At 41.0% G+C, this 14576-nt stretch overlaps 1 protein-coding gene across 1 annotated transcript in view; it reads left to right on the top strand.

Moving 5' to 3' along the window:
* ABCB9 (ATP binding cassette subfamily B member 9) overlaps positions 1-14576 on the top strand; it is a 713793-nt gene that overhangs the window by 267774 nt on the left and 431443 nt on the right. Inside the window, exon 5 of the mRNA XM_044068918.1 lies at positions 3483-3680. Within this exon, the coding sequence (XP_043924853.1) occupies positions 3483-3680 (198 nt within the window). The remainder of the gene's footprint in view (positions 1-3482; positions 3681-14576) is intronic.

Below are 14576 nucleotides of genomic sequence, written 5' to 3'. Positions count from 1 at the left end.
GACTTTCTTCCCAAGGTGATGTCTGCTTCTGCCTTGAATCAGGCCATACATTTGCTTGTTTTCTTTCCCACTTATTTTAACAAAGGTGAATTCCAGTTGCCCTCTCTGGGTGTTTACCATCAGCTATGTTTTCATTTATTTTGTGCGAAAGCCTTTGGAAGTCAGACCGACTTTTCGTCTCCTCCTCCAAACCAAAGCTGTGTTCCAGAATTTCTAAGTTTACTCTGTCCAGGTGGTTTTCTGAATGTATAGTCTTTGTTTATAAGCCCAGATGACTGCTTTACCCGCAAACTGAAGGCTCACTCCACTAGAACAGTAGATGCTTCTACAGCTTTCTCCCGGCGGTGTCACTACTGATGATATATGTGCAGCCGCAACATGGTCTACAGTTCATACTGTTATTTCTCACTATAAGCTTCATCTACAACTTAGATCAAGAGCTAAATTTGGCTCCATCATTCTCAGGAAAATCCTTCCATAGTGCCTCCCAGAATTCATGTAACTGGGGACTCAGTCCCATTAGCTGAGGTGGATGGAAAAGACTGCATCTGATACAAAAGTTACATACTTACCATAATGCTAGAACCACACTGTCTTATTCCATCCATCTCAACATTCCCTCCCATGGTCCCCCTTCCAAATTATCACCATTTTTGTTCCAGAGTCCCATGGACTGCACTGGTCTTCTGTAGGGCCTTGTTTTTCAACAATCTGCTAATATGTGATTTAGGTGCTTCAATTTCTTTGCTGCAAATAGGGAAAACTTGATCAAAAAGATTGATAGGGTGGAGGTACACTTTGGGAAGGAGGGAGCCTCAGCCTTGGAAGACAAAAGTCTAAGTGCCAGATTCTGATCCATATGGATCCAATAGACCCACTAGTTGAGACACACGGAAGAGGACAACATGGATCTAGCATTATGGTAAGTACATACCTTTAATTTATACAGCCAACAGGAGGTGCAAACAGGAACCATCTGGAAACGAATGTAAAATCCACCAGTACTTGGCAATAGAAGTGCTTTATTCATAGAATAAATTCAGTAAAATCCAAATAAAATATAGATAAGCGCTTTTGTTCCAAAAATTATATGTAGTTACAAGGTGCTTCCTCAGATATAGCTAATAGTTACACTGTTGTTTACATAGTGTGTTAAAACGGCACCTTTTTCACATCATCCAAGTTAAAACACTGAGCACCAGTCATTGAGCAATATGCACTACACCCCCAACTTTTTTTACACACCCATAGCAAGACAGAATAGTACTACTAAAAAGCAATAGTGCTATATTAAAAAGTTATAAACACTTTGTAAATGCATAAAACAACTATCTATCAAGTGATTTTAACTTCAAAACACTATTAACTGAGACAGACTCATTTAAACCAGGCCATAACGTGGCATTTAAACAAAGCTGCCAAGGCAGGTCTGCTTTTTCCAACAGTACTGGCCACGGTCTGCCCCTAGTTGTTTTCTGAACACACTCCAATGCTACAAATTTGAAACCATGTCCACAAGTCACTGTATTATGTTTTGTTAAAGCATTCAGCTCTTGTTTGTCCCTAATGCTTCTGATGTGTTCCCCTATACACTGTTTCAGTTTTCGTTTGTTTTTGTGATGTACATTGTTGGCAAGCAACACAATAAACAACCCTTTCAGAGTCACGACAATATTTCCCTAGAATCTTTACTTTAAGACCATTAATACTATCCCCACATTGTTTAGGGACAGTTGATTTTTCAAACTAATCTTTTAGATTACATCTCTTTTTATATATACAGATGGGTCCATGTCCTGCATATTTTCTAACTTCCATATCCACTTCAAGAAAATTCCAGTTTTTGTTCAGGATGTTTTTTTATAGCCCAACTGTCGGTGGAAAAAGTGGTTATGAATGCAGACCCAGTTGCCATGTTATTACCAGTTCCCACAACTACCTCCTCATTGTTCATAGCCTCAATTTGCACTTGTGTCTCAGACTGTGGGTCTTCCTCCCTAACAGGTGTTGTACCTACAATTGGTTGAAAATGACCATACTGCCTCTTTCTAATAACTTCATCCATAATATCCCCCACAAAAGTCACGGGATACCCATGGCATAGAAACATGTTCTTCAGTTTGTTACATTCTGCCAAAAAAGCTTCCCACATAGTCACATCTGGGCTGCTCGAACAAACTAGCCTTTCACCACAGCTTTTTTTTGTGGGAGAGGGTGGTTACTATCAAAATGGTGTAAACTGTTGGAATAAGTTTCCTTGCAGTAAATTTCTGCAGTAAATATGTTATTCGTCAAATCTTTCGTAATCATTACATCTAAACAGGGAATTTTTCCATAATCAATGTGGTGGGTAAACTTTAAAAATGGTGTTGTTTCATTTATATATTCTAGGAATTTATTTACTTCATCACCAGGCCTATCACATAAAATAAAGATGTCATCCAGGAAATTAATGTATGTGTGACAAAAGGGGTAAAACTGGGAATTAACTAAATATCGCTTTTCCCACTCTAAGATAACAATATTTGCGTATAGTCCCCCACACAAAGAGCACATCGCCACACCCTCTACTTGAAGGTAATATTCCTTCTCAAATAAAATACAATTACATTTGAGCACCATGTCAAGTAGTTGTTCAAACATGTTTATTTTATCCTGTGCTATACCTTTCCCTCTCAAATACTCACAGAACTATTCTTCCCCCATGGTTTCAATATTTGTAGTATTGGAGGGTGTTCAGAAAACAACTAAGGGCGGACCATGGCCAGTACTGCTGGAAAAAGCAGACCTGTCTTGGCAGCTTCATTTAAATGCCAGGTTCTGGACTGGTTTAAATGAGTCTGTCTCAGTTAATAGTGTTTTGAAGTTAAAATCACTTGATAGATAGTTGTTTTATGCATTTACAAAGTGTTTATAACTTTTTATGGTTTAATATAGCACTATTGCTTTTTAGTGGTACTATTCTGTCTTGCTATGGGTGTGTAAAAAGTTGGGGATGTAGTGCATATTGCTCAATGATTGGTGTTCACTGTTTTAACTTGGATGATGTTTAAAAGGCGCCTTTTTAACAGACTAAACAACCGTGTAACTATTAACTATATCTGGTGAAGTTTCTTGTAACTACATATAATTTTTGGAACGAAAGCGCTTATCAGCATTTTATTTGGATTTTACCGGATTTATTCTATGAATAAAGCTCTTCTATTGCCAAGTACTGGTGGATTTTACATTTGTTTCCAGCTGGTTCCTGTTTGCATCTCCTGTTGGTTGTACTAGTTGCTGTTATAACTTTCATTTATAAAAAAGATTCTTTCTTGTTATTCATGGCTCCTTAGCTGTAATTAATGTAGAAGGAGATAAATTTGCCGTATTTCTGTTAGTCAGAAGCAACACATTGGTTCGTAAAAGCATTTAAGACATTTGTTCCTATCGTTAGGGTCCACTTTATGACAAAAGTCCATTGTTATTTTTTTCTTTGACAGAAACTGGCTAAGAAAGTTCAGGATGCCTTGGCGGAGGCGAACAATATAGCAGAAGAGACCATTTCATCAATGAAAACTGTGAGAAGCTTTGCAAATGAAAGTGAAGAAGCTGAGCTGTACTCCGAGAAGCTGAAGCACATGTACCAATTGAACAAGAAACAAGCTCTAGCTTTCTCCTGCTTTGTCTGGTGCAGTAAGGTGAGCCTTGTGCTACATTAATGTTTATAAATCCAGGTGCTTTCAGGAAGGAACACTCCTGCATGGAGTATTACACTAAATGCCCTATGGGAGAGAGGTCTCCCCAGACAAAAATGAGACAAAGGAATTAGAACAGCAACTAAAATCTATAAAAGTAGCATTGAGCAGCAGTCTACCTTCTCCAAGTATTATGCCATGACATGAGCAAAAAATAACTGACTTCAATAATTGGCTTAGTTTTTGGTGTCATTCAGAGGGGTCCAATGTTTGTCAGCCTGGGAGAATATGATTAACAGACCATGCCAGAGATGGCCTGCATCTGTCCCCTCTAGAGTTTCAATTATTGGCAAAGACATTGTCCATTCCCATAGTGCATTCTTTCTTTAAGCAATCCCAGCCTGATAAACCTACCAAAATAATGAAGCAAGCAAAGGAAAATATGAAGGCGTTATTGATCAATGCCAGGAACCTGAACAAGAAACTCATTTCCCAGAAGCCCTTGTCACCCTGGAAGGCATTGACATCTGTATAGTGCCTGAGGCGTGGTTTAAAATAGTGGAGAGCACTCCAGCTGTGCAGGGCTCTAATGTCTTCCACACTTTTAGACTAGCTGTTGTGCAGGAGGGTAATAAAGGTGGAAGGGTATCAGTCTGCATTCAGAAGAGATTCACATCAAGGCTGGTAAAGCAGCAGGATGCAATAGTTTCTTTATGTCCAGATAACCATCAGAAGGGTTCCCATACCATACATTATCTAGCTATAGAACTTCCTCTTTGACAAAAGAAAGCCACAACTCCTATCTGTAGGAACTAGAATCACTGAGTATTAAACCCAATACCATTTCCTAGGTAATCGAAAATATCCAACTATAGCCTGGGAAACCTACATCACCGCTAATGCACAAGCACAGAGATTCCTGGACCTCATCAATTCAAATGCCGTGGAACAATTAGCGTAAGCACTAAGGGTAATACCATCTTGGGCCTTGTCCTTAATAATATGGGAGCATCTTGTGCCCTCCCACTTGTTAGGTAGACCATAAAGCCGTCTCCTTTGAAATAAAACTAACGAGACCAGAGATCCCTTTCATCCAACGTACATCTAGAAGTTTCTTTAAGACTAACTACCCACTCCTAAATTATACATTGTCGAGCTTCAAATCCCTGCCAGATGGAGTTAACTCCACTGAATATTTAGAAATGTACACCGCCACACTATTACCAACCCATTTGGTGGAACCATAATATCAACAAGCTTTTTAATAAAAGGAAAATCATTTTGACCAAAAGTAAGAAGATTAATTCCCAGAATGTTAGAGCCCTTGTCACTGAAATAAACAACTCAGAAGCTTAATAAAATTCACAAAAGCCAAGTCTGAAGCTCAAATACCGACCCAGCCAGACCATCACAAGGCATTTTTAGTTATGCTCGTAATCTCAGCAGCACAATGCAGCAATGCACTGAGCTGATTGTGAACAATGTTGCCTACACTGAGGCTGAAGATATAGCGAACCTACTGGCCAAAACATTTAGCTCTACGTTTACTATTGTTTCCCATCAATCTATCCCTCAAGATATACCTCAGACTGGCTCACCTCCAGCGATCACACAAGACCAAGTCCTAAAAGCGCTACCATAAGCTAAAACTACTGTATCAACGGATCCTGACAATATCCCTGGATGCATCTTAAATAGCATGAAGCATGATTTAGCCACACCCATAACACTGTTCAGTCTTAGCCTCCATACAGGTTTTGTATGAAGCGAATGGAGAACGACTACAGTCATTCCCCTGCATAAGGGAGGACCTTCCACAGATCCAGGCAATTACAGACCCATAAGTATGACCAGCCTTATATGCAAAGCCATGTAAAGACTTATGGAATTAATCAGTCAGGACACAGGGCAACTCCAAACACTGGACCCATCTCAGTTTGGATTCATCAAGGGACTGCTTATTAAATCAAATGTAAGCGGTTTTGTTCAGTAACAAGAGAGCTTATTTAGGCTACCAACTTAAAAAACTAATGCTTAATGAAAAAAAACATGCAATGACATCATACATAATGCTAAAACCTAAACAATTAAACCACTGACTAAAACATTTATTAATAAATAAGCATGTTTTCTTTTAGAAAACAGGCAATGCTTCAGATGCAATTCAAACCTCGTGATTCAAAAGAATTTGGTATCAACTGCCAAACAGTTTTTGTATTCGCTAAATGAGTATTCACATCATCTCATCTCTTATCGTGGTCATGTGACCCTTTTCAGCCACAACAAAAGCTCCTTAGAGAGCACAGATGTGCGTTAACATAGAACTTTGAGAGCTACATATAGCAGTGCATTTTTAATAAAACATTGTGCAATAATACAATGAACACAGATACATAAATTATGCTGGTCATTGATGTACATATTACCACACTGTTTGTTAAGCAATCTTAATATTCACATAGTGCAATACTGCAACAGACTACATAATAGCAATAGAGCAGAATGCTTAGATACAATAATTTATTAGAAAGTTTGTCTAATTATAGGCTCATAGTTAAGTACAAGGCCAGCTACCTTTCTGGACCATTTTAAGCCTAGCTGATTTTCCAAAAGTGAGAATCAAACCTTAAAGTTTTTGTCTGCAAGGTAAACACCTTAACCATTATACCAACCTGCATTTCAGGGGATCATAGGTGTATACTAGGCTAACAACCACTAGGGCTCTTATAAGCCTAGCCATGCAATCCCAAATGTGACCCACAAATTTGATTTATATAAGGGGTGATTTACTGACTACCTCATTCATGAGAGACATAGGCGCCAGACCAGGGGGTGAATTTCTGATTACTGAATCAATGGTCCATGATGCACTTAAGTAGGCATAGAAAGTAACTCTGCTTCACGTGGACGGGGAGCCTGTTCCAGAGAATTGGAATTCTCTGAGAAATGTATCTGTCTTTCCAACATGCCCTATTTATGTTACAAGCCAAATTCAGGTCTTTTAATTTAGTAGTTCTGATGCCGTTTGTTTTACAGATGTGCAAAAGCTCATTAGAACCGGGTCAAGAGTGCCATGTATGCCAGTCCATTAGAACAGGGTCAAGAGTGCCATGTATGCCAGTCCATTAGAACAGGGTCAAGAATGCCATGTATGCCAGTCCAGTAGAACAGGGTCAAGAGTGCCATGTATGCCAGTCCATTAGAACAGGGTCAAGAATGCCATGTATGCCAGTCCATTAGAACAGGGTCAAGAATGCCATGTATGCCAGTCAGACATAATCTGTCAGATGTCTGTATGATACTGAGTAAACATACAGGGCTTTAAGGTGATCAGCATAGGGCATTGTGTTTAATCCCAGCACTCTTTTTGTAAGGATCCTTTGTGGACATTGCAGTTACTGGATGTATCTGGTCAGGTACATACTGAAGGAGTGTTATACTCTATGATGGATCTGATGAGGGCCAAGTACAGTGGTATGATGACCTCTCTGGACCTAGATGCCAGGCCCTTACTAGCAAGGTAGATGTATTTTCTTCCTACCTTGGATAGATGTTGGTCAAAGGCAGGTAACTACTAGGGAATCAACTTTTGGTGTGTTTTATTGATGACATCGTCACCCAGGGTGGCCAAATTCCTAAAAGGTACTATAATGCATTTCTTGGTATTGAGTCATAAGCCGTGGCTTTGGCACCAAGTGTTTCTCTGTGTTAGATCTTTCTGAAGGGTGTCTTCATCTTGGGGGGATTCAATGACTGGTGAGAGTCCTCTTTGTAGAGGTAGTCTTACCAGTTCTAATCTCATGGGTTTTATCAATGAGCCAGCTAGCTATCCAATGTGTTATAAAGGGGGATTTATACCTAGTTCTGTAAGTTTGTTGACAATGCCCAATTGCATCAGATGCTTTAGCCAGACGTAGGTTGGCAGTATGCACTGTTTTCCCCTCATCCATTGCCTCAGTGATGTTTTCAAAGTCCCGCATATTTAGTATCCATGATCTTCCTTTGACAAAGCCAGACTCGGATGGATCCGGTGTCCGGAGGTCTCCTAAGTCCTTGTTGATAATTTCCATGATAATTCTTTCCGTGGCTTTACAAATAAGACTAGTCAGACTAATGGGTCTGTAGTTTCTAAGATCTATTGAATGCCCTCCCTTAAGAAGGGATATTACCATCACAGTCCTGCAGTCATGTGGCACAAAGCCGGCTTTAAGACTATAGTTAAATAATGACTCTGGTGGTTGTAATAAGTCATATTTTACACTGTTCATGAGGCAACCTAGGATGTTATCAAGGTCCATTGAGGCTGTGTTCTTGGCTTTAGCAAGAGCAGCCAATACAAGCTCCCTAGTTATAATTGGTGGGGTTATGTTTGGGGGTATTTTTGGGGGGATGGTTGAGGGTGAGAGACCAGTAAAGTTGGAAATTAATTTGTACCCTAATCGGTTCGCTATGTCACCAGGCTTTTGGAATGTGCCACCATTAACCACCAGTTCAGCACATTGCTGTGTGCTGCCCTTAAGGTTTCTAACATAGCTGCAGGAGGCCTTTTACTTATCTTTCACCTGGAAGGATATCTTAACATCAAAGTTGGCTTTCCTTGAACTAATTAGCCATCTTACTTGTCTGTTTACTTTGATGAGAGTTTTTATCTTTATGGGAATTACCCTTCCTGATTTTTGCCATAATTCTTTCCTTTTGTTATATATCCTGTTTAATTTGGGATGCCACCAGGGCAGTTTGTTTCTGGTGCTAGTTCTGGGCTTACTTTTATTAGGTATTGCAGCCTCTTTGCAGCCATTGACATGGCTGGACAGAGTTTCTGAAAGCAATTCAGCATAGGCTGCTGTATTTTTCAGGGTCTGGAGGGGCACTGAGTACTGACAAATCATCACTTACTAAAATGTAATTTGCCTTGGAGCTGTTCCTGTTACTGGTTTTAATGGGATTATGGAGATGATTTTGATTTCAAAGGAGACAGGTTTATTGTCAGACCTTTTCAGTGAGAATGAAACGTGGGTGGGGTGCAGCGTTCTCCCATATTGTGAGCATGAGGTCCAGTTTGTTGGAGCCTCCAGTGGAAGTATTCATGCTTTGATCAAGGGTGTGTTTGTACTTACAAAGTCCCGGAATCTCTATGCTTGTAGATATGTGGCTGTGTAGGATTCCCAATCTACATATGGGTAATTAAAGTCTCCCATTAGTGGGAAGTTAGGTTGTATGGCAAGTGTATCCAGTAGGTCGAAGTATGCATTGTGAGCTTCTAGGGGTATAGAGGGTGACCTACAGCTGGCATGGAGATGCTACACGATTTTGTCTATGGTGACTTGCATGTAGAAGAACTCCAGCACGTCATCCTGTTTGACCACCCTAGAGGCATGCTTGTCACTGATGTATATTGAGACACCTCCACCTTTAGTATTTGTCTGCGCAGCTACTGGTCTTAAATTGTGGAAGTCACTGACACCTTGCACTACCAGACTCCTCTCTGCTGCTTTAAACCATGCCTCACTAACTGCACAGGTGTCTTTAACTTGAGTGTGAGGAGAGCTTGAGGGGAGTGGAGTTTGTTTTTCTTATTTAGTTTCCTAGCATTGAGCAGTAACAGCTTGAGGTTCAGTTGAGTTCATTTTGCTGTCAGTAAGTTTGTCAGTTTTGCATTTCCTAAAACAAAAGAAAAGGATACGCTGGGGATGGATAACGTTTTAGCAAGTATTCAAAAGGCTAGAGGAGAAAGGTGCAGCCCAACCTTGGCAAAGCAACATAGTGTGTTAACTATGCCCTCCAAAGCTGACAAATATTGGATCCCCTTAGAATGACAACAGAAAGACCCAACAGTTGTTGAAATCAATAATTTGTTGCTCATATTATGGTGTCATCCTTGGTGATGGTAATATGCTGCTTAATTCTAGGCTCATAAAAGCCTGAGACACACAGCCTGAAAGGTCCTTAATGTCTCTCTTCATGTAATCCAGTGAGGTATATCTCAGGTCATTTACACCTGCATGGACTATGATGGAATCATACTGTAACCTGTGGTGTAATGACTTGAGTGCATGTGTGATTTGGTGGATCCTGGCTTCAGATTAGCAACTAACAGTTTCTTTCTCCTTCTTCAACCTGGTTAGAGAGGCATCAGTATATCTTACAGTGGAGCCCCGTGTGATGAGAGTCCTAGGAAGTGAATATGCTTGCCTTAGGGGTTTAGTGTTTGGGGCTATACTGAAACTGACAACGTATGGTGTTGTGTTGTTTTTTGAGTGACTTTGGGCTTGCTGAGGCATATCTTTGACAACGGGCTGTCTAGGTAATCTTTTTTGTTTAGGAAAATTGCTTTTAAGTATCTCAGCATACATTAGTCTATGTGTGTGTTGTATACTGCGTGAGGTGGGTGTTGTGTGTGTGGGTTCGACAACCTGATGTGCATTTGTATGCAAGGGTTTAGCCTCCAGTGCCGTTGTGTAAGTACACCTTTCACATACTGTGTCTGCTTCTAAAAGGTTAAACATGAGACTTTTGTTACATTGTCTCAAGATGCCCATATCCGCCTAGTGGATTGCAAAGATTGCAATCCTTTTGGGGGGGGTGTTTTGGGGGAACTTGCCCTCCAAGAGAAGTACTTCCACTATAAGCCATCTTACTCATGTTTACAAAGATACTTCACTGTTTAAATCAGAGGGCAAATGACTGAAAACATACCCTCTTGTCCAGTTTATAAAAAGAAAATTTCTAATTAAAACAAAGTCATCAGTGATTAAACAGGTGTTAACATTTAAACTAGATGTTTTATGTGTTTTTAGTAAATGCTTTTATGATAGCTAAACAAATGCATTCAGTGAAAAAGAAAACCAGTCTTGCTTAGATATAACATTAAGGATGGATTAAAATAAATTTGGAAAACTGGAAATGAACATAAGTAAAATTCTTTCTACTATACGGTGGATTTTTATTGAAGTAAAACCATGATCAGATATAAGAGAACTGATGTTTGGTTTATTATACTTTTGGTACCCAGGCTTCTTAGCAGTGGGGTTAGCATTCCAGAACATCGTTTCAGTTCACAATATTGTCATACTGATATGATATCCCATCATTCTCAGTGCTGAAGTATCCTTGTGACTGAACGGGTTGTATCCTGCCTAGGATACAATAACCGGCAAATTTCACAAAGCTCTAATTCCCTCTCATACCTACACTCTGACTGCTGATTGGCTAATCCAATGGAGGGAAATCAGCAGTCAGAGTGTAGAAAACTTCAGTACTTTTTTGTCCCCCTTGAGAGGAAGCATCTCTGAAGCTTCACAAGAGCAGCAATCAGCTTCAAGCTTCATTTCAAGCAGCTAAGTCTCCTCAGACAAACCCTTCCACACAGAAATTATTGGCCTTTTAAGAAAAATTTCTGTATTTTATTTTATGACTAAAGGTGACATTTCCCTTTTAAGAAACACAGTATTTTTTGACAGTATTGGATGATGTCCTTACATTTACCGCTGCAGTATTCATAACGTATGGGATTCCCCTGCCATGAAGCCCATTGTCCAGCCAGTCTATCAAAGTCTACCATTGCTTTAAGGTACGCTGAACGTCACCTACATACTCCGCAGGTAGCGTAGGGCATAAAGGTGATATTCATATGTACCATTCCCAGAACTTCTTTGCTGCCCGTCTGAATGCTGTTTTTAACCGGTCTGTTTGCCTCTGTCGTTTTTTTGTGTTTTTTTTCTGCTTGTTGGAATTCCGAAGACACTGCTGTTTGATGAAGTCTTCACCATTGCTGATTAGTACCCAGGGTTGTTCTTTTCTTGCTTTTTTGTGCTGTTTGGAGGGTTAATGTCATCCAGGAAGGGTAAATGCCAGTGTGGGAGACAGATTCCCTATAAAGACCGCCACCATAAGTGCTTTTTTTCCCAAGGAGCTTCTCACGACCGTACGTCTTGTTCAATTTGTCAGGCCTTTGTCCCCAAAACTCTTCATAGCAGGCTTTCTTCCCTTTCATTGTAGCTTGACAACTAGTGTCTTAGGCTTCTTGCTAAAGATACTGTGGATGAAACTTCCTGCCCCAAGGGTTGGCCATCAGGGAAGAAGAAGATGAAAAAGGTAAGACCGGAATCTTCTGCTGTCCAGCCTCTGCCGGGGGTTTCTCCCAAGGTTATTACAAACCCAGAGACTTGCCTAGTTGTATTGTCGGATTCCTCTGCCACGTCTGAGTTGGAGGCCAGCAAGGATCTGGAGTGCAGCATGTCCAACGAGGCTTTGAAGGCGTCCGTTTCTGGTGTTCATGGAGAACTATGGATGAATGTTTCCAAGGTGTCTAGTGGGGTACAACAGTTTCCTCTTAGGGAAGAATTTCCTATTATGGTTGCAGAATGCTGTCCTGAGTCAGGGCCTTCTCAGTTTTCTAGGACAGACATCCCTTTAAAAAAGAAACCGAAAACTCAACATGTTTCTTCTGCTCCTAGGGATCCAGAAAGTGAGTGTCAGGCCTTTACTCAGGGATTATGTAATGCTGTACTGTTGTTAAGGCCTCCTCACAGGGTTTCAGTTCCTGCCCCTGTCAGGCCTTTACTCAGGGTTATGTAATGTTGTGCTGTTGCTAAGGCCTCCTCACAGGGTTTCAGTTCCTGCCCCTCCTTGCTCCTCTTCTTCACCTAAAAGGCCCAGGAAATTGAATCCTTCTGAGGAAGAGGTGGATTCTGATGAAGAATCCCTTACTTATTCTACACAGATTCCTTCTCCTTTAGACTATGTGTCTGAGGTGGAGGAATCTAATAGTTCAGATACTCCTTCTGACGAAATTTCCTTTGGGGACACAATCTCTAGGATGATGGACTATTTTAAGTGGGATTGTGCTCGGGTTTCTGATATCCATAAGAGGTACTATGAGTTACTGCAGATGGTATCTCCTAAACCTTTGGTTATTCCTCCGGTCTTGGCTGCTTTACTAGATGTTTTTTCCAGTGCCTCTAAAGCGCCGGATTCTCTGCCCCCCTGCTCCCAGGAAGTCTGATAGGTTTTATATGGTACCTGAGGATTGTTACTTTTTGTTCAAGTGTCCTGCTGCTGACCCCTCTGTGGTGTCTGTAGCCTCTGATAAGACATTTCAATTGCTTCCTTTGTCCAAGTTACTGCCTTATGACAAGGACAGCAGAACCATGGACAGGCTGCGTAAGACGTTCCATACTTCGGCTAACCTAGATTTTAGGGCTGTTAATTATCAGACCCATATCTCTAGGTATGTGTTGGCTCTTCTTTCTCAGGCTTGTCAGCTTTTTTTCTGATCTTCCAGACCCTGAGAGTAAATCTTCTGCTCTTTCCTTGCTAGGGACTTCCTCTCAAGTAGTTCATTATTTTATCAAGTGTAGTTATGATGCAGTGGATGCCTCTTCTAGGCCTGCTGCTTTTGGTTCAGTACTGAGGAGGTATTCTTGGCTTAGGCTTCAACTTTTACCCTATGAAATTAAGGCTAAGTTGATGGATGCTCCTCTGGATAATAAACTTTTGTTTGGGGAAGTGGCTGCTGGTTTATCTCTTCAGGACAAGGGAAGGCCTTACAGGAGCTTAAACATATCTTTGTTTCTCCTAAGCCTACATTTCAGAGAAACTACACTTCTAAGCCAGCCTTTGTTTGTAGACAACCTTGCCCTCCTGCTAAAGGTAAAAAGGGTGGTAAATGGGATTCTCCTGCTAAGGCCACTCAGACTGCAGGGATTCTAAAGCTTTCCTTTCCTGACAAACCAGGTGGTGTCTGAATAGTCACCTGTTCCCAGCCACATTACTCTTTCTCTTCGCCTTTCTCTTTCTCTTCCTGTATGGCTTTGAATCATCCAGGATTCTTGGGTTCTGTCTATCATTCATTAGGGGTACTTCATGGTGTGGATTTCCCATCCTTCTTTTATGAGCATTCCTCAGCCTCCTCAGGAACAACTTCCTTTTTTTCCCAGAGGTTCTTCAGATCTCTTGTCTCAGGGTGTTACTCAAGAGGTGCCTGTGTTCCCAAAGAGGGAAGGGGTTTTATTCAAGAATGTCTCTTCTGCAGAGAAATGAAGGTACTTGGAGACCGATTCTAGACTTCTCTCATCTGAACACTTTTTTGAAGGTGCCTTCCTTTCAGATATTCTCCCTTCAGACCCTGGATCTCAAGGATGCTTATCTCCATATTCTGATCCATCCTTTTTTTCAGGAGGTTTTTGCATTTCTCTGTTGCTTCCTGGCATTTTCAGTTCTGTGCTTAGCCCTTTGGCCTTTCTATTGCCCCAAGGATGTTTACCAAATGCCTTGCTCATGTGATTGCTTTTGGCAGGCTTCAAGGGATCCAAATATTTCCTTACTTGAACGATCTGCTGATTCAGGCATCCTCTCCAGAGGTCCTTTTGCAAAATCTTCATTTTATCATTTCTCTTCTTCAGAGCCAAGGGTACACAATAAACTTCAAAAAGTCTTCCCTGACTCCTTCTCAGGATCATGCTTTTCTGGGTTGCAGGATTCAAACGGTACCAATGCTGGTATCCTTTCCTCCTCTAAAGGCCTCAACTCTCATTTCTTACTTTCAAACTCTTCTTCCCCATGGCCTCCATTACAGCCAGGGAGATTCTGAGAGCTCTGCTGTTCATGGTTCTACCATTCTGATGCTCCCCTCTGGCCAAACTCCACATGAGGAAGTTCCAGTAGTTTCTGAAGTCAGTGTGACTTCAACATGTGCATCCTCTAGACTTTACAATTCTTCTTCTCCCTTGTCTCAAGAAGGAACTTCAGTGGTGCATTCAGCAGTTGTCTCCGAATCCAGGGCTCCCTTTTCATCCTCCTCTTCCCTCTCAGGCTCTGTTCACAGATGCTTCAGATGTGGGTTTGGCTCCCTGAAAGTTCAGAGACAGTGGTCACCTCATCAACAGAAGGAGCACATCA

The sequence above is a fragment of the Protopterus annectens genome, chromosome 4.part0, assembly GCF_019279795.1.
Source record: "Protopterus annectens isolate FY-2018-M chromosome 4.part0, PAN1.0, whole genome shotgun sequence".
NCBI lineage: Eukaryota > Metazoa > Chordata > Ceratodontiformes > Protopteridae > Protopterus > Protopterus annectens.
Note: the sequence above shows the minus strand (reverse complement) of the source record. Positions and strands in the feature narration are given on the sequence as shown.